Below are 25,387 nucleotides of genomic sequence, written 5' to 3' on the forward strand. Positions count from 1 at the left end.
ATTGTGGTTTTTATTTTCATTTACCTAATGGCTAGAGAATCTGAGTGTATTTTCACATGTCCATCAGCTGTTTGAATTTCATACTTTGAGAAATGCCTGTTTATAACCTTTGTCCATTTCGTAACTGGATTGTTTATTTTGTTGAGTTTCTGGAGTTCTTTATGGATTTTTGATATTAATCCTTTATCAGTTGTGCAGTTTGCAAATATTTTCTCCCATTCTGTTGGTTGCCTTTCCACGTTGACAGTTTCCTTTGCAGTGCAGAAGCCTCTTCGCTTGATGTAACCTATTTGTTGATTTTTGCTTTCATTGCCTGTGCTTCTGGGGTCTTTTCCAAGAAGGTTTTGACTAGTTATGGCTTGCAGAGTGTTCCCAGTGTTTTCCTGTAGTAACAGATAACAGATTGTACATTTAAATCCTTGATCCATATAGTTTATTTTTGTTAAAGGTGTAAGGTAGCAGTCTTGTTTCATGCAGCTTCACACATGGATTCAATTTTCCCAGAAAAGATTGCCCTTTCCCCCTGGCTTGGTTGTAGTTCATTTGTCCAAAATTAGTTGGCTGTAGCTATGTGGGCTAATTTCTGGAATTTGTATTTTGTTCCATTGATCTAATGCCTGTTTTTGCTGGTATCTGGCAGAGTACAACTGCCCTATGGCATGTCTTGAAGTTTGGTATTGTGATACCTCCAGTGTTGTTTTTGTTTAAAATTGCTTTAGCTATTTAAAGTCACTTGTGCTTCTATATGAATTGTAGCATCATGTTTTCTAGATCTGAAAAGGATATCTTGGGGATTTTGATTGAAATCACATTTAACCTGTGAATTGTTTTGGTAATAATATTTTGATAATATTCTGCCAACCCACAAGCATGGCAAATTTTTTTTGTCATAGTAACTTTGATTTCTTTGTTTTGCAATTTCATCATGGAGATACCTCACATCCTTGGGTAAACAATCCAAGGAATACACATTTTTTTTTGTTTTGTTTTTGCAGCTATTGTGATTGGGACTGATTTTATGAATTCTTGCTCAACCGTGGAATTGTTTATAAAGCAGCCGTTGGTCTTTGTGTCTTGATTTCATTTCCTACACCCTTACCAAACTCTCATGAGTTTCAGTAGTCCCTTAATACAGTCTTGATTTCCATAGATGGATGATCATGTCATCTGCAAATAGGGAGAGCTTCACTACCTCCTTTCTAAATTATATCTCTTCGATTTCTTCCTCTTGTCTAATGTCTCTGGCTAAAACTCCCAGGTCTATATTACATGGCATTATAAGATCAGGCGTCCTTGTCTGGCTCTGAATCTTAGTGGAAATGCTTACAGCTTTCCCCATTCAACATGATGCTGGCAATGTTTTTCATACATTACCTAGATTATGTTGAGGAATGTTCCTTCTATATCCAGTTTGCTTAAGTTTTTTTTTTTTATCATGAAGGGATGTTGTTGAATTTATGAAATGCTTTCTCTGCATCAATTGAGATCATCATGTGGTTTTTAGTCCTCAGCTTGTTAATGTTGTGTATCACATTTGGTGATTTGTGTATGTTGAACTATCCCTGCATATCTGGAATGATTCCCAGTCCAGGCAAATGTTCTTTTGTATTTTGATTCAATTAGCTAGTATTTTTGGAGGATTTTTATATCTATCTGGCAGGACTTTTGTCTGTAGTCTTCTTTGTGATATCTTTTTCTGATTTTGGAATTCAGGCGATGTTGGTTTTGTAGGAGGAGTTTGGGACGGATCCCTCCCTTTCACTGTTTTTTGGGAATAGACTAAATAATTGGAATATTTCTTGAAAGATTTGGTAGAATGCAGTAGTAAAGCTATCTAGTCTTGGGTTTTTCTGTGTTAGTTAGAAGAGTAATATTGATTAAATTTCTATTCAAGTTATTGTTCTGTTGGGTTTTTGATGTCCTCATGACTTATTTTATGGAGACACTGTATGCCTAGGAATTTATTTCTTCTAGGTTTTTCAATTTGTTGGCATGTAGCTGTTCATAATAATTCCTGATGATTCTTTTATATCTATGGTGTAAGTTTGCTGCTTTAATTTATTGATTTGAGCTTGCCTGCTGCCATGCAGCCACATTGCCCATGCCACTCTACTTTGTCTCTGTACCTTCTGCAGAATTTTGCCATTGGATTCTCTTTAACTTGCCCGCTGGAGAGTGCCTCATCTATCGCTCACTTGCTAACTCTCCAACCAAAATCATGTCTAAGTTCAACCATGTTTGTAGAATATTATTGATGTGTTTTCCTCTTGAAATTTTGCTTATCATAAGCCGTGGGATAATCTTTATCTGATCATACTTCGGGTTATATGTGTGCTAACTATATTTGGATATCCATATATTTCTCTAAATTGGAGAACTTTTCTATTTCACTGAAAAGGTTTTGTAAGTTATTCTTAATTCCCACACCTTCAGGAACTTTTAAGACTCCTATATTTGGCCATTGATGGTACTCAGTTAATCCCAAACACTGTTTTCAACCTTTATATTATTTCTTTTTGGTTTGGGATATTTTAAGAGACATCTCTTGTTAATCAGATTCTTTTTGCCTCATCAAATTGTTAAATCTTCCTACTACATCTTTTGACTTACTAAATGCTCCATTGCCAATATTTCTGATTTTTATGTGTCTGCAAAATTTCTCATCCATGTCATGAATTTATTTTCTTAGCTTTTTGTTGTTGCTGTTGCTGTTTTATTTATCTGAAAGAGTTACAGAGAGAGGAGAGTAGATTTTCCTTCACTGGTTACATCCAATGTGCTCATAATGGCCTGGGCTGGATCAGCTGAAAGCCAAGAACTTTTTTCAGATCTCTCAAATGGGGGCCCCAAAACTGGGGCCATCTTCTGCTTTTTTTGAGGTCATTAGCAATGAACTGGATCAGAGATAGAGCAGTTGGGATATGAACTGGTACTCACACAGAGGCTGGCATCACAGACGGTAGATTTACACACCACAACACATAACTTTGTTGTGTATTTTTTTTGAAGATTTATTTATTTATTGGAAAGTCAGATATACAGAGAGGAAAAGAGACAGAAGATCTTCCATCCGATGATTCACTCCCCAAATGAGTGCAATGGCTGATGCTATGCCAATCCGAAGCCAGGATCCAGGAACTTCTTCTGGGTATCCCAACATGGGTGCAGGGTCCCAAGGCATTGGGCTGTCCTCGACTGCTTTCCCAGGCCACAAGCAGGGAGCTGGATGGGAAGTGGAGCTGCCAGGATTAGAACCGGCGCCCATATGGGATCCCAGCGCGTTCAAGGCGAGGACTTTAGCTGCTAGGCCACACCTCCGGGCCCAACTTTGTTGTGTCTTTGATTAACTTTCATTCTCTTAAATTCTTTTTCAGGTACGTATGTTCCTCTTATCAGATATATTGCTTTCCTTGTGTTTTGTGTGTGTGTGTGTGTGTGTGTGTGTTCATGTGGATTTCTGGTCCTTTGGGAGAAATCTTTTTCATATCTCCTGAAAGATGGTGTTTTTTAAAAAATTATTTATTGGAGGTTTCTTTCCTGGAAATGTGCATATGGGACTTGTTGGAGCGCAGGAAGCTTACACCTGAGTTCCACGGGCATATACAGGGTGCAGCCAGGGTGGGATGAGAGTGCAAGGTGACATCCAAGTTGGCTGTTGGAGCAAGCCTCTGGCAATAGTAACCTACAGCTCATGACCTCTCGGCTCTGTGACCTCTGTGGCTGCTCCCTCCCCTCATGCTGCCCTGTCACAGGAAGCCTCTGGAAGCAGTGGGACTGCCCTTTGTTGTCTGAGTCAGGAAGCTTTCAGCTGCAGCGTTGTCTCAGCAGAACGAATCTGGCACTTGGATGGGAGAGAGATGGCATGAACCCTCCTCATGGACCCAGCAGGTCCTCAGGCCATATTCAAGGCCAGTGAGGAGTACAGAATTGTCCCTGTCAAGGCCTGCATTGCAAGGACAACACTTCCCAGCCAGGAGCTGGCTGGTGGCAGCATGGCCTCTCTCCTCACTGCTGTAACTAATGGAGTCTGTCTATTCTCCTTCGGCATTTTCCCTCGGTCGCTGGAAATCTGATCCTTCCTTTTCCTGTTGTTCTCATGTGACTGAGGGCCAATCCAGCACTCACTATTCCACCTCCTTGGATTCTTTTTCCTGCTCTCTAGTCATTCCCTAATCACTTTAAATAGCTCAACATATGTTCCTTTATAGAAAACCTTTCCTGTTATGCTGTGTTATCTGCATCTAAACAAGATGCTCCCTCAAAGTGCTAACCAGACATTGTTTTTCTTTTCTCTCCTACAAGTTTTGTGATGGTTCCCCCTCCCTCCCATATATTTTGTGGTGATAAAATACACATCTACTTGTTGGATCTGTCCAGCTCTTGGAATAAACTTTAGCACAGAGTAGGTGTTCATTTGTTACTGAAGGGATGCATCAGTCAATCCTGAGACCTCCTGGATTAAGACGTAGGATGTGCCATAGAGTTCCAGTGTTCGTTACAAAATCCCTATGGCAGAACACTATATGAGAATTAGGACATGCAAGTGCCAGGATACATCTTGAATTCAGGGCAGAAATAATACCGTTAATAGACTCTACTTCTTAAACTTGTGCACTTTGTGTTTATGTCTGCCCCAAGAAATTCAGCACCACTCGGATGTTGTGGTAGTTAGAAATAACGGTAAAACTAACTTATTACATCAGAAATGTCACTCAGAATTGTTGTTTATCATCCTAATAATGTCATTTCCTTTCCTTAGCATAGGATTATGCCTGTTCATTTTCTGTTTCTTTAGAGCTTCCTCCAGCTTTTTGGTCCATTACAACCTCAGAGATTTTCATAATTTATCAAGAGGTGCGTTCGTGTTCATAACTGACAAACGTAATTTCCTCACCATTTTAATTCCTGTAGCAAAATGTATTCTTTCAGTTACCTTCAGGGCTTACTAAAGTTCTCTTTATTTCCAAATGAGTCAAAACAGTGTCCCCGTGGAAATCGACAATCTGAACTAACACGATATCAGCACCACTCTTACAAGCTGGGTTGCCTGGCTCCAAAGTCTGCTTTTTCTTACGACATCAAAGGTGTTTGAACCAGGTCCACATCTTTCCATTGGTTTTCATTGCAATAAAGCCACTTGAAGTATGATGCTAGAATTAAAAGGAAATCACGGAGCAAATCATTCGCAAGCTCTTAACTTCTACACTTTTGTATAAGCCATACACTCTTGTATATGCTATAACTACATTCAGAATGATTCATCTTCTGTTGAAAATATCTTAAACAAATAATCCTATTTTGATTTTTTTCATAACACATCTGAAAATGTTAGCAGGCTAATTTGGTCTTACATTATCATTTCTTATCATAATGAAAGGCCATTTAAATATCTGGCTACCAGACAAAATGAGTTATGCATCGTTTCACTCATTCTGGCTTTGATTCTGGAAGAACAATAGGCGGTGTTCCAAGAGTTCTGATTGCAGAGTCTTATCCCAGCCTTGGACCCAGAAGTGTTCGTGACTGAGCCATGCTGCCCAAGACACTGCAGGGCGGCAATAGAAAGTAACAGGTATCCTGGCTCAAACCCCTGGGACCCATGTGACAGTCTGATTCCTTTCCATGAAGACATAGCCACTTAGCACTGCCCTCTGTGGAAGTCTGGTGACACTTGACAGGCCTTGCTCAACTTTCCAGTCTGCCATTTAAAATTCATCTCGGGATGGGAACTCTTCCACTTGGGTCCTCTACCAAGAATCAAATCCTGTGCACTGATATGACAAGTAGTCACCAGGGTCTCAGAATTCTGCAGTGATATTTACTTCCTTCTTTCATAAAAATATTTTTATTTGAAAGGTAGCTTTATAAAGAGAGAGATTCTCCCTCCACTGGTTCATTCCTCAAATGGCCTCAACAGCTGGAACTGAATTGATATGAAGTCAGAAGCTTCTTCTGGGTCTCCCATGTGGGTGCAGGGGCCCAGGGACTTCAGCCATCTCTTTGTGCTTTCCCAGGCCGTAAGCAGGATTAGACTGAAAGTGGAATAGCCCACGTCAGATGCCAGTGCTGTAGGCAGAGGATTAGCCCACTTCCTCTTTTTAAGGAAGGCGCAGGGGAGTCTGAAAGTCTCACTGTGACAAGCAAATGGAAAGAAAGAAAAGCTGAATAAAACATATCCATATAAACAACCTCATGATACTGTTAACTTTTGTGATTTTTTTTTTTTTTTTTTTAGGAATTCTTTCATGTTCTGGTTTTGTACCCAGAAAAAGGCCTGATATAGAAAAAAAAAAGCAAGCAACACTTAGAATTTTTCCAATAGGTAATGCTACATTCCTTGCTCATTTGGCTATAGGGAAACTAGGACTCATTTGGAAATGGAGAACTTTAAAAAGACTTGAAGGTAATTGAAAGATACATTTTGATACAGGAATTATCCCCTTATTAGTCTGAGCAGGCTGAAGAACAAACACTAGACTGACAACCAGAATGTGCATCTGAGTGGCTAACCAATTGCAAATATTTTACTTAGTCTAAACAGAAACTCACTTGTGACCCCTCAGTCATGCCCCTGTTAGGGTTTATCTTGGCACACGAGGCACTGAAAAGCACAAACATGTCTAAATGGCACCACATCGTGATCCTTCAAATATTTTTTGCCCAGGAAAAGCTTAAAACAAAGGACATGAGCCAGGATACATTTTGTGATAACTTTTTTCTTCTCTTTAGAAAAAAAAATATGTACAAAAAAAGCTAAGAAGAGCCAACGTGGGAATTGTCAAGAAAACATTCTGATAGGTACAGACAAAGGAGCTCCTTCTCACAAAGGAGTTACACATCAGCTTTCATCATGCTAGAAAAATGAGATGCAGTTAAAATTCAACAGCAGTTAAAAGCCAGAGTCCAGATGCTACTCTGGGGCTCTATGCTGTAGATGCTCTGATATCCTTTCTGTAAAATAATACTGTGCAAACTGTAAAATATTCATTTTCATATAAAGTCCATACAATATGATATACAAAACTGTTGAGTTGACAGGGAAGGCTGGTGCTGGCTGCTGCTTGGAAGGGAGGATGCAACGTTGTGTCTGTCCATGGCATGATTCCAAACTCGTGATTCCAAAATCTTGAACTTCTCAGCTGGGCAAGGCTACTGTTCAGGAAAGAATCCTAAAACCCAAACACCAAATCAAAGATTCTCTGCCAATTATTCCCATAAATAGGTAACTTTTCTAATACTTTAACTTTGAATGCGACAACTTATTAAGACATCAGAATGCAAAGTTCTTTTTTGAAGCTCGCACGCTCTCCTATTTATACAACTGATTTTGGGATTTGCCATAACCAACATTCTCCTTCCTGTGACTCAAAAGTTTAACTTTCATTAAAATTAAAAAAATTCTGGAGGAGGCAGCAGCTGTGATAATAAAAAGTTAAAATGAATCATTATATTTTATTTCTGTGTCTATAAAACTGAGAAAAAGTTTGTGTACAAATATCACAAAACAACATCAATCATTGAATAAATGTGGTTCTTCAATGCACACTTGAACAAGGAGAAAATTTTGCGGATTTTAAAATTCTGGCATAAATATATTAAAGCTGACCAAAAAGAAAAAAAAATTCAGGGCAAGCTACATCACTTCCTCATTTTACAAAAATGTACAAAACATTACCCTCTAACTAGATAAAACAGAATATTTTTCTTCACAGTTTGATATTGGGTAACTGTGTGTTTGGAAATACTGAACTGGAAGGAGGTTGAAAACAGCTTGGGACATGCCAGCCATCTCAGGTGACTTCAGTCATGGAGGCAGAGTGATTCTGCAAAGCAAACACAGACAACACTTTAGCGTGCATGGACCGACTGGATAACCCCAGCTCATCCTGAATACTCACTTCCCGTCCTCTTAAATGTGTAGACGCTGTTCCCTCTCCCCAGAGTACAATTCCATAGTCCTTCCCAGTCTGTTACTCGCCCATCAAATGATCTTTTTTCAACTAAGTCTATTTTCATCTACACTTCTTCCTCCTATACAATTCTGTCCAGTGTAAATGGTTGCTACTATGAGCATTCAAGGATATAAAATCAAGTACATCCCACACATACATATTTAGCAATTTCAATTAAAATTTCCATATGGTTTATTCTTCTGGAGTCAGGAGTTCTACAGAAGTAAACTTAGTATTTCCAAAGGGAAAGGGAGGGGTTTGTAGATTGATTTTTTTTTTTTAATTGTTACAGGGTCATTGACTTTCTGATGGCTTGCTTCATGGTCTTGTACATAACATTTCATGTGCTTTGAGAACCATATACGATAGTTATCCGTCTTAATCATCCATATGCTTGCTATTTTCTGTTTGACCATGAGAGAAATGTGCTAAACAATCTTTCTGTGATCACAGACTCACCTCACTTACCATTCTTCCTTATAATTCTGTTTATTTTGGTATCTGGTGATGTCTGTGTAATCCCAGTCTTAACAGATCGAAGACCTTACCTTTTGTTTAAACTTAGAACACAAAGCTCTGGATCTATGGAATTGGTAAAGAAACTGTAGGGCTTTTGAATATATTGCCACAGATTTTCTGTTTACTGCTAGTTTTTTAGGTCACTGGGAGTTTATGTGACATTTTTGGGAGCTCAGCTATACATTTTAGCAACTAAGTATTTTGTATTTTTCAAGACACTCTTCTACTTTTGAAACTGAAAGTTTTATGCATTTCTTTGCATAGGGCAAAATATAACTTTCTACTTATACATTTATTCTTGTAATATACTTCTAATTCATTTGACCAATTCTTAGTCCATTTAATGTTTATAAAGCTCCATTTAAGTGGTAAGAATAAGGTAATTCAATATCCTAAGATAGCTGGATAAGAGACTTTGGCTAGATTTCTTTTATTCTAGCTTTTGTTGTCTCAATTTATAACAAGTCTATAATATCAGAGTTCTGAATCAAGGGTCCATCAAAGTATTTAATTGTTTCACCATGAATCTGCTGAGTCAGTTGCTTGGGGAGAAGGTACAGGCAACTTTGGTCTTACCACAGATTGGCGTCTTCTACCTCCTGTTAAAAAATTTTTTTTTTCTTCCTAAACAGAAGGCATAGGGAGACTTATCACATCCAGAATGAGTTAAGATAATCGCTTCATTTCTAATTCAATTTTCCCATTAACAGAAATTGCCTTGTTTATAGGGATGCAATTGTTCAACTCTAAGTATGCGTGCTCAAATGAATGTGGGCATTGGGGTATACAATGTGGATAGCAAAAAGCTAATTTCCTTAAATGATACGAACACTAGGATCATACAGTAATGCTTTGGAAAGTTAACCATTTTGTGTTTTTCTATAATTTTTGTGTTTTATTTTTCTTTAGTGCTTGGGAAACATTTTGAGAAAATGTACCTGCTTAACCAACAGGAATTACAGAAAGTAAACCAAATTTGTGTTAACCTTAAGAGCTCACTGTAGTTTCTGAGGCTTTATGAGCAAAGGGCGAAACCTGTCTCAGCAGGAAGTAAAGGAAGATGCCAGGGTCTCTTTCCAATCTGCTCTGCTCCTTAAAGAATTCAGAATAGGGGGGTGGATTTAATGTGCATAAACATGTGCTCTGAAGACAGGGTCTAATCTTAAATCCCAGATATCTACTTCCCAAGAAAATAGTGAAATTCCAGAAATCTCAAAGAAGTAGCTGTTTACAGGTTCCTTAATAAACCACGAGTACAGGATGTACAGAGAAAGCTCTTGTTCAACAGGGAAAAGCACAGAAAATATTTACTTCGGCACTATAGCTCAAGTCAACCATACCAGCACATGCGCATGCTTGGATTTTCATTGCTAAGGATTGCAGACTTCATCAAGGAATTTTGTTTGAATGAAGTCTCAGCTATTGAACAAGCAGGGTCTTTCCAAGTAGATTGATCTTGTTTTATTTTGACAGGATGGAAACTTGGCCATGTTAAAGGCTTTGTGTCTTTCTTCAACCCTAAGAAAGGACAGCACCCATTGCATGATTGTTGTGAAGATTGAGATGGTGATCTAAGAATGCCAGTTGTCTTTATGCAAACAGCAAATACGGGGCTCTTATTAACTGTCTTTGTGAAAGCATTCAACGAATTAAAAGCAGATGCCTGGTAACTGGAATATTCTGTCACCAGTGAAACTAGCGTAACTTAAGAGGCAAGCCTTCACAGTCAACCTCCTATCGCTGAATTTTGACTTAGCCGACCCCAATTCTGGTCATTGCTGTTTGTAAGTCTTTTTTGCAGTGGAGGGCTTCCTACAGTGACTGTTCCAATTTGTTCCAATTTGGGTCCGACCAAAGTGGCTAGTTCAGGTCTAGCATCCTTCCAGACCATCCCAACATTTCATACTCAGTGGATTCCAGGAAATATGGACAGGAAGACCTGATTTATAGGATTCAAATCTCCAAAGATGTCAAAGTCTTTTGGGGGAAGCAGATATGAGAAGCATCAGTGACTTTAATTCTGAAGGACAATCATATGAAGGATATTGAGGGATTTTGGCCCAAACTTAGTATTTAGAATGGCCTCAAATAGTATATAGAAGTGACAGACACAGCTTCAAATGTACTGTGATAATTCAACAAATTAGAAAGAAGCTCAACTATTGCCGATACAGAACAATTAATTTACACACACATACGTACACGATTCAAGAAGTTCATGGAAAACAGAATCAAAAGATTTATTTTGATGCATACAATTCCGAAATCCGTGCGAAGTCTTTTTGTGATGGACTTTCTGTAGAATTAGTATGTGTGTGATTTAAGAACTTTTTATGTATCTTGAAACAGCACTTTTTGAAGCTCTTTGATACCTAATTTTCAATATAAGTAAAATCTTTCAAACATATCCTGGACATCCCTTGGCCTGATCAGCTGTGGATGGTCTTGAAGAACACAGAAAGAAGTCTGGGCAGGCTTGTCCTACAGGGTGATGCCTGAGTGGACAGGGTAGGACAATGGCATGTAGAGGAGCTAATGTTACCAGGGTTTACAGGACACAGCATGCATGTGGAACTGTGAATATTTTCTGTTCACTTAATTTATCTTCAGCTACTGCATCACAAAAGTAGAGAACCTACTCTGACCTCTGGAAATAGGAATGTGATTAGGGAAGACAATCTAGACTTTATTTTGCCATATCATCACAAGGTATTGTTTACCAATTTGTCATCTATCTGCCATCACTTGTCACTACAAAAACAAAACACACAGTAAAAACCCATTACACACAAAATACACCTAACTAATCTCAACTTTCCACAGACCCCCAGAAATCCAACTCCCACGCCCCCCCCAACATGCGCATATCAGCGCAACCAGGCTCACCTATACCACAAAACCCCCAATGGGGGCCTAGCAATGATGAAGCCACCCGGATATAACCACCATAATCACTATAAAATGTATTCAAAAACAAACAGAATATGGCTAAGCTACAGATATCTAATATTCTTTCAATGAAAAGAAAATGCCACAACACCAACCCAACACCATCACATATCAATGTCCCCCTACATAAAGAAACTTCATTACCCAAACACACATATAGTCACAGCAACTATCCCAAGTTATTAATAATACAATCCACCAATGACTACTCAATTCTTTAAAACACCTCTTAACCATTACCCTTCCCAACCAAAGTATTCCCCCCCAAATACCACCAATACCATCACTTAATCAACCCTCTAACAAATAACATGATCAAACCGAAAGAAAACCTTGTAAAACACAAAACAACACCCCAACTCACATACATCCCAACCAAACATAACCTTACAACGAAACCCTCAAAAAACACACACCACCTCAAAATACCATCAAACACTGAACATTTCAGCTGGCAATATAGTACCCCAGGCTTTCCTTAACTTTTTAAAGTAGAGTTAAAAATTCATTTGTGCTCACACAGTACACTGGAATAAGATTCATTACATCCTGTTGCCAGGAACTTACTCCCTGCTCGTCTGAATTCTTTCAAGACAATGACTATGTGTTTCCGTGGCATGAAGCAAGGTTCTATTGTGGAATAACTGATGGAGAAGTATCATTAGAGATTTTTTATTGTGTCAACTATATGGATTCAAAACAATGCTTTAGTAGATTGTTGCATGTGCCTCCAGTTACACAAATATAGGCTTTCTTTCCAAATGTAGTTGGCCCTCTGTATCTGTGTTCACTCATTATCACCAAACATGAATCTGAAACATTGGAAAAAACTATCTCAAGTTATACAGAATCTTTTCTTGGTTATTAGTCCCTGGATAATATGGTGTGACAACTATTCACCATTTATATTAGGTTTTGTAGTTAATCTAGGGATAAATGAAAGAATATAGGCTGCCACACATCTATTCAGATAATATAACACTTTATGTAAGGGACTTGACTGCTCAGATTTGTTTGTGTTCAGAGGGCTTCTGAAACCAATCCTCTGCATATACTGTGGAACAGCTATGTGGTACTAGATGCTAAATCAAGTAATCTGTGCTATCAGTCCAGTCTCAGCGATGTGATAGTACAAGGAAGTCAAAGTTTCTGGAAGTAGCTGGAGTTTGAGTTAGATGTTTGTAAGAATTTTCTGAATCTTCATGACTGCAGATCCCTAGAAAAAATACAGGGTTCATTGAGAGAGCTCTTAATACTTTTTGATACATCCGATCTTAATGATGTGTGCATTTATTGGTGTCCTACGTCCAGGAGGGGAGTGGTTTGGTTGACTTGCCAAGGTTAGAGGGTTGAGTCTGTGGGTTTAGTTTGCTGCTTTCACTGTACCTGTGCACTTAGGGTTTCCAGAGGGCTTTCTATTCTTGGGAAAGCCATTAGGGCTACTCCACGTGAATCCTCGGATTTGGGCTTGGAAGGAGATCCTTGTGTTCCTTTGAAGTTATGGACCACACACATTCCCTGCAGAGAGAGAGAGAGAGAGAGGAAAAAGACTGGGGTCAGACCAAAGCTGTCTGTGCCTGGCCATTGCAGAGTGGCAGACCTTTCTCCTTGGAGGTCATCATTGCAGTGACATTGCAACATTGCTTTCTGCTGAAAACAGTCCAAACACCGAGAAAACATCTCATTCGTTATCAGAGAGTAATCCACTTCGTTGAGCCTATGTATTTACCTGTAAATACTGAACATCATGTGATCTCATCAATTTTGTAACAAAGGGTGACTGTAAGTCAACTCATAACAACTGACACTTGAGACAGACACCGTGTGTCTGGCTGTCCCTTTGCGATTTACCCCATTTCACCTGGACCTGCCCAGACTTCTCCATGGGAAGTACTGTTACCCTCCAGCTTAGATGCCGAAGCACAGAAAGGTTAGACAACTTGACCCACAGACACATAAACTCCAAGACGCCTAACTCATACCACTGTACTATTTTACCCTTCACAAGTGCCAAATTTTAGCAAGTCCTCAGTCAATGTTACAGCTGGTCTTTAACATCTATCTAATATGCTCCTCGTCAGAACGTGTGATTATTTGCTTGGATGACCATTTTCTCTGTTCCTTCTGTCCACATGGAGTTTCTATGCCTCCCCACTTCATACATTCTCTCACTGTTCCCCACCTTTATTTCTGTAACTAGTGTCTTGGAGTCTTTCTGCAAACCCTGCAGATCATGAACATGAACCCATTCTACCGGACTCCCCCGCAGGTCATTCCCCAGTTCTGGTGAAACTTCTCCATCCAGACAATGAGAGATGGGGGGGCGGTATATGAACTCCAGAGTTGAGAGACCCAGGGTATGTCCAGGGCGTGTTGGCTGAGTAATTGTTGAACCAGTGACTTACCTTGTACCTCACTTCCCTCATCAATCAAATGAAGATAAAGTGTTGCAAGGGCTGCGTGGTGTGTGTGTGTGTGTGTGTGTGTGTGTGTGTGCATGCGTACAGGGGCCATCATGACAGCTCAGATCAGCTGCTGCCTGGGATGTCGGCATGCCATGTTGCAGAGCTGACTTATGGCTATTCATTTTCCAGCTCCCGCTGATGCACCTGAGAAAGCAGCATAAAATAGCTTGAGTTTCTGGGTCCCTGCCAACCACGTGGTAGATGAAATTCCTGGTCCCTGGCCTGGCCTCACCCTTGCTGTTGAAGCCTTTTGGGCACTGAACCAGCAGGTGGAGGCTCTTTCTGGCTCTCCCCCTCTCCCAAACACAATCTTTAAAATGCCTATGTGTACAAGGCACATTATCATTGTTCAAGAAATCACTTCCCCTTTCTCCTACAGTACTGGTCATGGGAAACACAAATGTGTCAGATGATCATGTAGGTAGATAGTATGCCGACATTCTGAGTTTTTGTTCCTTTGTGCTCCCTGTGTCCAAGTCCTGGCTCTGAGATGCCTGCCACCTGTCCATGCCAGTCTTGCCCACCCTCCCTAATCCCCAGGGCAGAGCAATCTGTGAGTGTGTGCACAAGCAGGAGCACACACAGATGCAGGTAGGAAAGTCGGTCGAGCCAGGGCAGTTCAGCAACAAGGCTGGAGCTTTAGGAATGGCTACATGTGCAAAACAAATTTAGCCATATTAGTTGGAAAATCACTTGAGAAAAGCATTAAACAGCAGCTGATTGTTGGGAAATGGGGCTACCAGATGTTGAGGGAATACAAGTTTATGTGATGGCGGAATCTTGATTCGGCACATACAAAGTCTTAGGAAATGTTTAGGACATTCAGAATTGCTCTTTCTTTTCCACTGGGCTGGATGGCTCCAGAACGAACTGATCACTAAACAAGTTGGCGCTTCTTTAGGAGCAAAGCCTTCACTTGCATGTCAGTCATTTTCTTTAGGAATCCTGTCTTCTGAGGTCGCCTATAATATGCGATGTATATATGTGTACATACATACATAGACACATGGAAGAATCTGTTGGAACTGCACGATTACAGAGGGAGAGACAGAGTGCGATCTTTCATCTGCTGGTTCACTTCCTATGTGGCTGCTTCAGTCAGGCTTGGGCCAGGCCTAAACCAGAAGACTAGAAGTACGTCTGGGCCTCTCATGTGTGTAGGGACCTGAGCAGTCAGGCTGTCTGCTGCTGCCTTCCCAGGCACATCAGCAGGAAGCTGGATGAGAAGAGGAGCGTCTAGGACTGTAACTGGCATGCGCATGGGAGGCCAGCAATGTAGGTGGCGGTTTAATCCCAGCCTCTGGGACTCATCACTTGCTGTGGTTTCCAGCACGAGAGGGAGAGACAGCGAGGCTGACCTACCAGGAACAGGGCCACTGCAGTGCCCACGATGAAGCCCGCAATCACGTCGGAGCAGTGGTTCCGGTACTCGGAGACCCGGTTGAGGCCGGTCAGGAAGGCTGTGCAGAGGGTCCCGAGGCATAGCACCGGCTTAGCCAGTCGGCTGCTCTTCGTCTTGATTGTGCTTGTGATGTACATCTGGGGGAGGATGGAGGTCGGCAGTGAGCAGGCTGCCTGCTTGGACTGTGTGTGCACGTGTGCATGTGAGTGTGCTTGCACATTTGCACATTCACCCGCACACACGTACAGGCAAGGGGCTGTGCCAAAGCAGTCACACCAACTAGCTTCCCATGAACAAGTCCATGAAGCTACTCAGAAAACAAAAACCGGATAGGAAGTTAGTGCAGCAGCCACAATGATCAGATGTGCATCAATTTGAGCTCTAGTGGGCATGGGATCAGAAGCACAGGGATATAAGGAACAGATGCACAACAATGCTCAGATTTAAAACAATACTTTATGCAGCAAATCAGACTGATTCAGGGGGTACTGAGAATTGGAACAACTGTACTTTCTCCTTTAGGTGTCCCCCAGCCCTAGCTGCTTCACACAGTCAGGCAATAACGTAAGTGCTGATGGTCCTAGTTGCACCTTGTAACCACTCTGACTCAGGGAAATGTCTCAGTTGTAGTGGGAAATACATCCTTACATCCCTTGGGATACCTGTAATTGGCTCTACTTTTAGTGAGTTTAAAAATTCTAAATGCTCCTGTGTGTGCCACAGAATATTGAGAACATTTAAGGAAAGGAAAATGGAAATTGTGATTCCTGAGATAGGAAGTTTGTGATGAGTAGGGTGAAAACAAGTTACATGGGCATAATTATTAAGACGGAACGGTCTCACCTCTGAAGCAATAAATGCAGTTAAAACGCCATTGTAATAGCTACAAATAGCCACCAGAGGGCAACATTGATCCATCTTTAAAAAAAACAAACATGCTGAATTTAGCAACTCTGATAAAATGCACTGATCCTAAAAAGAAAAACTACAGTGCTTGTATGGCCTGAGTACCCAACTTCAAATAGATGCATTTTATAACACTGCAATTAAATATTAACTTAGTGTAGTGAGGCTTCAACATTTGTGTGAACACCAAAAATGCAATGTTCTTCAAGTATCAAAGCTAGTAAAGGTAAAGAAATTATGACCTAGTACTGCGCTATTCTGAGAATATGTGGAAGATCTTACTGGGAATGTTTTTTTGAAGGCTCCTATTGTGTCCTTTAATTATATATTTAAAAAATCTTTTCATAGAAGATGACAAACTGTGAAGGTTCATGTCCTTTTATAATGTGTCGAGGAAATCGTCGCTATTTTTCCTCCGCGTGCAGCAGAGGTTCAGAAAATGTATGCGTGGGATTTTCGCATCAGTTTGTTGATTATGAACTGCAATTTGTGATTTGAGTTGGATTACATGTGAATACTTGAAAATGCGTGCTATGGCAGCAGCCAGTCTCTGACTGCAGAGACGCCGCCTCCCCCTGAGGAGCTAAAATCCCACTGAGCAGTAAGTTGAGTGTGACGTGAAAATACAGGAAAAGTCACAAGAGGACACTTCATGCAGGTGAGGTTCTAGATACTTTAGAATAAACTGACATTCTGAGAAATGGAAAATCGGTATTTCAGAGGACTTTGTCTTAAAAAAATGTTAGTGTGGATTTTTGTTATGCTGTCTAACCTATAGCTGTCCTATTTTGTTGAGGATTTTGTGTTGTTTTTCTTAAGGTAGGGGTACCTGAAATCATTAGATTAAAATGAAATAGCGAATCTAAAAGGAATAAAAAGGAGATTGACTCACACTGGAGTTGGTGGTTGACAATCGGATAATCTAGATATATTAATGGGACGCAGTGGCCACTATCTATTCCCAGCTATTTATAAAGCAGCCCGACACCTTGAACCTGAAGTTGATCACCTTTTCTTGTGCTGACAGGGACCTGCCTCCCTCTAAGGCAGAAAGTGCTCCCTTGGGGTCAGTGCATCGCAACCTGGAGACTGGGTCAGGCTCACCCACAAAAGCTGGGAAGAACGGGCACTGGGAGAAGAATGTTCCCTCTGCCTGCTCCTCTCCTGCTGTTCACCAGGGGCTGGCCCCTCCTGAATACAAGCCAGGCTGAAGTAAGGAATGTCTTCACGGGCGGGCGAGTGCTAATGCCCCCAGGGCTCCTGAGATACCCCCACGTAGAACTTCTGAGCTGCTCCGTGCGCTTGCGACAGAACACATCCTGCAGTGCAAGCTGAGATGTGGCCAGTTCCCACGTGAGTGCGGCACGATGGGAGACGGGCTCACGGCCTTTTCCTTCAAGATGAGCAACCCCGTGTGGAGAACATGCCGCCCCAGTGGGGCAGCCCGAAGTGAAGCAACTTGGGGAGGGGCAAAGGAAGTGACCTTCTGGGCGTTGTGATTCTAGGATCGCCCTGTGAGGGGATGGGGAGCGTGTCCAAGGTGGCAAGGGGAAGCGGGGTGTTTATTCCCATCTGCACGTGTGGCTGCACATCTGCAGGCAGGCTTGAGAAGGAGGTGGTGTTCTAGAATAAACCATGACTTCGGTAGAGGGTTCTGTTATGGGTGGTGAGAGAGTCCCAGACATGGTGCCAGGAACCTGAGTCTCAGCTTTGAGTGGGCGTTCTTGGCAATTCTCTGAGTAGTGTTGGTGCCTATAAAATATAAGGCTGTAACTAGGGAATTATCAACATTCTGTTCAGAACTAACATCTGGCATGTCAGGGTCTTACACTGGCATGTTGGGAGGGGATCAGGGTAGGGGGACTGTGCTATCAAGGATATGATGTAACACAGAGACAGTTTACAGATTGCACACAGCGTCACACATCATTACAAGTGACTGTGATACGGGAGGTAGAGGGCAGAAATTGGAATTGGGAGAGGTAGGCGGACGTTCACTCTCACCGTGGCGTATAAGGCGGAGTAAATGCTCAGTGCTGCATGCTTGGAGGGAAAGGATCGCCGAGCCTTTTCTATCACTGCCAGGTCCCCGGTGCAGATATTCCCGTTGTTGATGAATTGGTGGTGCACTCGGCAGTCTGTACTAGTGTAGTTTGGCTTGCACACGGTCAGGAAATACGGCGTGAGGTGTCCTGTGACCACTTGTCCAGCATTCACAAAAATGTCAGTAGCAAAAAGTCCAAATGCGAACACCCCTACAAGGAGATTGAAAAGAATCAGGAATAGTGACATGCTAGAGGACACAGCAGCGCGTACCCAGGATGACCTGCCAAAGAATTCCACACCTTGTCTCCTCAGCTTTACCTGCCCAGGGAGGGCTGCCTGCTACCCAAGCCAAGGCAGACATTCTGCTATTAAGACCTTACTGCTTTGTGTGCATAATTTAGAAGGAGTGTAGACCACTGGAACGAACATGAGTTTCAGATTCATACAGATCAAGGCTTTGATCTCCTTTGGTGACTTAGAGTATGTTGCATTCTGTCTTTGGTTCCTGGGACCGTTGTTTGAGAATGGAGGCAGCTTGAGAAGATGAAATATGATACAAGCAAGACACCTTCCATGGTGTCTGATTTTAATTATTCAACAGTTATGTTTTTCCTTATGTAGACGTCATCCCTAGTCCTACTTGGAAATACAAACTCTCCTAAAAGCAGTTACTTGACAGCCTTGTTAGAGTAATTGGCCTTGGAGAATAATTGAGAATAATTTTAAGGAGCTGTCCCTACAGGAGAAGCAATACTTTAGAAATCTTTCATTGTCTCGAATATTTTATTTGATACTGACAGCAGAAGCTGAGACTGTGGGGAAAGATAGGATGGTAAAGACGGTGTGTTGATGGTGTTAGTTTCCCATTGTTGCTGGAATCAACTATGGGAATAAATAAAATAATAAGATGTCCATCGAATGTCCTGGGAGGTTCACTAGGGCCAACCTTGATACATGGGCCATGCTGTGTTTGTTCTGGAATCTCCAGCATGGAACTCACTGCTGTCACTTGCCAGCTTCTGCAAGTCACCTGCCTTGTTAAAGTCTTTGCTGCTTTCACTGGCATTATCATCTCTTTCTTTGACCCTCTGCCAGTCCTCATTAGGGCATCTGCATAATCCAGGATAATCCTTCCACCTCAACAGCCTCATTTAAGCATATCTGTAATTCCGCTTGGTAATGTAAGGTAATGTACTTGGTTTCCAGGTTCCTAGCCATGTCTTGTTGAGTGAGAGAAGGTGTTATTCTGAATTCCTTGAATCCTCTGGGTAGACTAGCTTTCTGGGTCCTATCTGGTCTCTGGAAAATTCCAAAGCCTTAGTCCTCAGGTTTGAATACAAACAGAATTCTTTGTAAGAAGCTTCTCTAGGAACACCTTCCAGGCTGTGTATTATGTCTGAAGAGGATGTGCTGACTCTATGAAGAGAGGCAGAGTAGAACCACCGTGCTGTGACGCCTCTCAGGGATGATGGAGGCTTCGCATGCCAATGTGAGAGGAAGCCTCATGATTGGTGCAAACGTCCAGGATCTACTACAGTCTCCGTGCCCCCACTGCTGACTCCCATACCCGCTTTGGGCAATCTGGCCATTGTGCTGATTTCAGCATCCAAAAGTTAATCCATTTTAGCATCAGTGAAGACAAGTTTGGCTGGAACCTTCACCCGCTTTTCATCTTGATTGGTATTGATTGCAATAATTTCCCCTTTTGTGGTTCTGCCAGCATGTGCTTTATCCCAGGGAAAGCTGGCTCTTGTTTAAACAGCCTCAGCCAGCTCACACTCACAGGCTCTGACCTCGGACAGCAGGCATCCATTGATCATTTGTGGCAGTTTTCCACCCTGGGGTTCTGGAAGTCTGAATGACTGAATTTTATTATTATTATTTTATCTCCTCAAGCAAGATTCCCAAAGACTGGGCCTATGGTTTGTTCAAAGTGCAGTATGTCTGTCTAGACATTTTTTTTTTTTTTTGCCCAGGAAATAAGGGTAATTTATGATTTGGAGAAGGACAGGTGAAAGCGTTTTCCTCTGGCGTTGTTTGTCAGACAGGCCTCCGGTTAGGGTGCCTCTGCTCTTTGACATGGAGGAGTTCCAAGCTGCTCATCTACGTGCCTGCAGTGGCAGCTCTGTGACCACAGCACTCTGACTGCTGTCGGCTTTCCTGTGTTGTGTGTCAGTGCTCAAAGTTGTCTTCCTCACCTGTTCTACGTCTGCTTCTGCTGATGGCTTAATAATATCTGCTTTCCTAACATTTCATCCTGGTCTCTTTGCTGTGGTTTGGGAATGGCACTTGGCCCGCATGAGGAGTCCACCTGTCTGGCATAGACCATGCCAACAAAAGGCGTGGGATCTTCAGTGACAGCGTCAACCACATAGGGCTTTTGTAAAGAAACTCAAACCATCCCTCTGTTACTTCTCCCTGAGCTCCTGTGTGTATTTTTATAAGCTGCATAGGCTAAAGATAGTTACTTTGTCCTCAGAATCTGGGGGAGTGCCATGGATGGGCTTTAGTGTTACAACAAAGGATTTAGATAAGATATTTTAAAAAATGAGCCTGTATGCTAGCCTGCTGTCTAAACTTCTGCAAGGAAGAGCCCTTAAACAGTTGGTTTAGGCTATCAGCAGTGCTCCTGGCTTCAGTGGTGCTGATTTCTATCTCTGAATGCATCTCAAATTTACAGGAGACATAAAGGTTTGAAAGTAAAGCACTTCTGATTGGGCGGAGTTATGTGTGTGAGACATTTGTTGGTGCTGCTTGATTTGTCCCAAATTCTGAAAAGGCCTGGGTTAGCAAATAATAGCCTTGTACTGGGGAGAATAGACGAGCAAGTTTCTAAAATCAACCTGGAGAGCAGGGTTTGGTACAGATGGAAATGTCAAACAGCAGAGGAAGAGAATTCAGCCAGGTCAGGGAAGAAGGAAAGAATTTAGCAGGAGGGAAGAAGGGGCACTTCCGGCTCCTCCCCTCATGTCGTTGTCAAACCTCATGGCCTGGGCAACCGAAAGGAGCAGCATGATGCTTGAGGAGAGCGGATGAAGGATGCCTTGTGTCTCACAGGGCACAGCCTGGGACACACACACACCTTGCACAGACGTTTCACTTGTAGTGTGGCATCAGGTGGCTGCAGTAGCTATGGCTGCAGGTAGGGGCCCCTTCTAATTGGTTGAGGAGTGACTTGCACTTAGGACAAACAAGTTGGTGTCTGTTGATGATGCCAACAAACTTTGTGTAAGGAAATTGGAGACTACCTCCAATTTAACTGACACACACTGGGCCACACAAAGGATGAAGAAGAGGAAGATTAAGGTGTTGAAAAACTCCTCTAGTGTTTACCTCTTGGGAGTTTTGCCTGAAGCCCCTCTGATGACTGATCTCAGCCACCACTGGACACATCGGGACCTTTGACCTCCAGGACTTAAGGAGGTGGAGAGAAGTGAGGCAGCATCAGTAAAGGGCTCCTGTCAGTTCATTCTAGGAATTCAGTATGAGTGACACAATTAAGAAATAGGTACCACAAATGTTTTTGAAGCCACAGGAAGTTGATCTACTAGCAGGCAGTGGTAGGGTTCACATCAGGAGTCCCTCAGCTGAGGGCACCACAGAGCAGTTGCACAGTGCTGGGGAGGACCCCGAGACTCTGTACACACAGCAGGTCTTCACTAGGAAACTCCAGCACAGGGAGCAGAGGGACAGCAGGACAAGTGAGCAAGAGCAGGACTCGACTGCTTTCACCCCTGGAGTCCAAGACCCGGGTGGAGCCTGGGAATTAAAGCCTAAATGTCTCCTGGACTCAACTAACAGCTTCTCATGGATCCCATCTCACTTGTTCATTAAAATATGAGACACTGAGAGCTAGGACTGAGACCAACCTGCAGGGAGAATTTTTCACTAAAAATCAACGACACGCGAAGCAGGTTAAATGTGTTGCTCCATGTCTTGCTGTGTTTGTTTTCTCATCTGTCTCTCTGCCCGCCCCCTTCCCTCTGTCTCTGGCATGTGCTCTCTTAGCATGTGTCTGGCTTTCTCTGATACACACACGCCACTTGCTTCACAGGAAAATGTAAAGCTGTCTTCAGGAGAACAGACTTTGGGAAGGATCTCCTCTGTCCCCCACTGTCCGTCCCCGATGCACAAGTACGGGGTTTGGATTACTCACTAAACAAGGCTACTGTCTCTCCACACCCCTCTGTTCTTGAATTTGCTGGTAGTATATCTCCTCCCCCGCTTCCCCTACTATGTCTATTTACAATCTCCTGGACAGCAACTAGGCAGAAGAGGCAGAAGGCATCTTAGCCAAACAGCACCTTGCTTCCCAGAAAAAAATCCGAGTGTTAAGAGCAGTGCATGCTGGCTGCTGTGGCTCCGCGTGCACTGAAGCTTCCCAGACACCAGGGAACCACGTGGGTTTAAAGTGTAGGCGGTGCCGACTCAGTGGGAGAGTCTCCCCTCCAGGGACTGTGTTGGCACTGTGCACACTGATTTGCTCTTGGGCTGCAGCTCTGAAGAGGGCACCAAGAGCAAAGCCTGTTTTTATCTGGTGGGGAACACTGAGTGTACTTCAATTCTATACATTCAGAGTGACTTGGACTGGTTCAAGTCCTGGCTGCTCCACTTCAGTTCCAGCTACCTGCTAATGCAGCTGGCAAAGCAGCAGAAGACAGCAGAAGTGCTTGCAGAAAAAGATACACAATCATATGTCCCCATATCATCTTGAAAAGAAACCCCTCCAAGTTTTGATGGTATGATACCATTACATTTTCATATTCTTTGTTCCAGGATAAATTTACATTTCTGTGACTATTCAATAATGCCCACTTCTCGTAATAGAATATGCAGCTGTATAAGCACAGCAAGCACATTGATTTCTGCAAGTAACTTGGCACATAATGACCTTTCCTGGTAGCAAGAGTTGGCTCGCTGTCAACATCTATCAGGCAAATGTAGAATCAAATGGACTACTGAAGAAGCGTCAGAGGAGAGGAACAGAGGAGGATGAGCAAGCTCAGGAGGCTGTTCTAAATCATGTTGGGTTCCCACATTCCTGACTCTACAGAGCATAGGAAGGGCTCTAAGCTATGGACCATACATGGCAGCAATCATCTCATTCTTGCAAGGGTCGCAAAATCCATCATAGGGCTGGATGCTAGTATAGAGTATTTGAAAATCAAAGCTTATTTCCCATAGGTTTGGCATTCTTATAAATCATCACTTGGGAATCAAAATTGTCTGTTTAAGATTTTGTTTACTTTTATTGGAAAGTCAGATATACAAAGAGAAAGACAGAGAAGTACATCTTCTGTCTGTTGATTTACTCCCCAAGTGGCTGCAATAGCTGGAGATGAGCTGATCTGAAGCCAGGAACTAGCAGCCTCTTCTGGGTTTCCCATGTGGGTACAGGGTCCCAAGGCTTTGGGCTGTCCTTGACTGCTTTCCCAGGCCACAAGCAGGGAGCTGGATGGGAAGTGGGCTGCTGGGATTAGAACCGGAGCTTATATGGAACCCTGGCAAGTGCAAGGTGAGGACTTTAGCCGCTAGGTTACCAGGCTAGGCCCCAAATTGTCTATTTTTTAATGCAGCAAGAATGAAAAAAGAAAGACACTTAGGTGATTGTGTGCTGACTCAGGCTCTCCAAAGGAATAACTACTTGAGACATTCGTGAAGCACAGGGAGGCTGGGTCACGATGAACCTGGGAACTACCGAGGGAAGGTTCTACTCATACGTGCACACATTACAGGTTCTTGTTTCAGTTTCCAAGAGGTTGCCAAGGCTGTCAGTTTAAATAACGCAAGGGTGTTCAGGACAATGGAGTCTTCATACTAGAACCAGGACCCCATTGGTAACCCAACGTGGGTGTGTGGCATGTAGTCTCAGCTGGCCATGTTTTGATATCTCATCAATTGTTTCTTCAGCGCCTGGTGAGAGTTATTCAAAGCTTGGGAAAAAAAATAGTAGTGTTCAGACTGGATCCGGTTGCAGAAGCTGTGCGTGAATGGGTGATAGCCCCTGAGGTGTCGGTATGGTCTTCAGAGAGATCATAGCCAGTTGTGGTTAAAGAACTACCCGTCCACTCTTGATTATATTGCACTTCCTGAAGAGTTCCTGGACTGCATGTGACCAGATCAGCATCAGAATGCCATGGATCAAAAATATGAATGTACCAGCAGATGTAGGCATTTTTGCAGGGGACTGCAAGGATGAAAGGAAAGGCATCGACAAGCTGTCAGGGTCAGGTCTGAAAGGAAGGGTCCTGTCCCGAGAGGGTTGTTCTCTGTAACTGTATCAGTCCTCCCACATCCTGCCTTGATGTAGGAGGGGACTTCAAAAATGTGAAAAATTGAACTAAATGATGTTTATTTTGGTGTGAAAAATGTTGAAACCATAAACACAAGAGTGCATCAAGCACGTATAGTTTCATTTTCTATGAATCTTTTGAAGTATCTTTGTGTGAGGGTATGTACAAAAAGTTCCATAATCATACAATATGTACAAAAGTCTCCATGGATCTCAATTATTTTTGTATTAAAATGAGGTTTTACATTCCATCTACTTTTTAAAAAGATTTTATTTATTTGAAAGGGAGATTATAAGAGAAGGAAAGGGAGAGATCTTTCATCCACTGATTTATTCCCCGTTGGTGACAAAGGGCGTTAGGTCCCGAGCGAGGAGCTGCTTCTGGGTCCCCCGCATGAACACAAGGGCCCAACGACTTGTGTCACATTCTACTGTTCCATCAGATGTGACAACAGGGAGCTGGACTGGAAATGGAGCGGCCAGGACCCTTGCTGGTGCCCATAGTGAGATGCCAGCCCTCCAGATAACAGCTTTACTCTCAGTGCCACAGAGCTGGCCCCCGTTAGTTCATTTCCCACATTGAGATACAGATATGTTTGTTACTAACCTCTTACCAAATATACTTTTTAAAAACAGTAGTCTTTTTTTTCTGTAGACTAAATGTAGTGAACTATCATGTTGAATGCTATTAAGAGTGCTTGGCCATTGTCATATTCAAAATTTAATCATTTGTGAGTCTTTGTGATGGTTTTATTTATTTTTTTAAAAGATTTTTCAGGTCCGGTGCAGTAGCCTAGTGGCTAAAGTCCTTACCTTGCATGCACCAGGATCCCACATGGGCACTGGTTTGTATCCC

General features: G+C 42.4%; 1 protein-coding gene across 1 annotated transcript in view; it reads right to left on the bottom strand.

Moving 5' to 3' along the window:
• Positions 1-6,696: 6,696 nt before the first annotated feature.
• The window catches only part of PLPPR1 (phospholipid phosphatase related 1), a 111,172-nt gene continuing 92,481 nt past the window's right edge, over positions 6,697-25,387 (bottom strand). Inside the window, exons 4-7 of the mRNA XM_041004505.1 lie at positions 18,198-18,448; positions 15,248-15,424; positions 12,807-12,938; positions 6,697-7,823 (exon numbers count right to left, since the gene is read on the bottom strand). Coding sequence (XP_040860439.1) covers positions 7,791-7,823; positions 12,807-12,938; positions 15,248-15,424; positions 18,198-18,448 — 593 coding nt within the window. The 3' untranslated portion in view covers positions 6,697-7,790. The remainder of the gene's footprint in view (positions 7,824-12,806; positions 12,939-15,247; positions 15,425-18,197; positions 18,449-25,387) is intronic.

The sequence above is a fragment of the Ochotona curzoniae genome, unplaced genomic scaffold, assembly GCF_017591425.1.
Source record: "Ochotona curzoniae isolate NIBS_2020 unplaced genomic scaffold, NIBS_Ocur_1.0 scaffold_3208, whole genome shotgun sequence".
Classification (NCBI taxonomy): Eukaryota; Metazoa; Chordata; class Mammalia; order Lagomorpha; family Ochotonidae; genus Ochotona; species Ochotona curzoniae.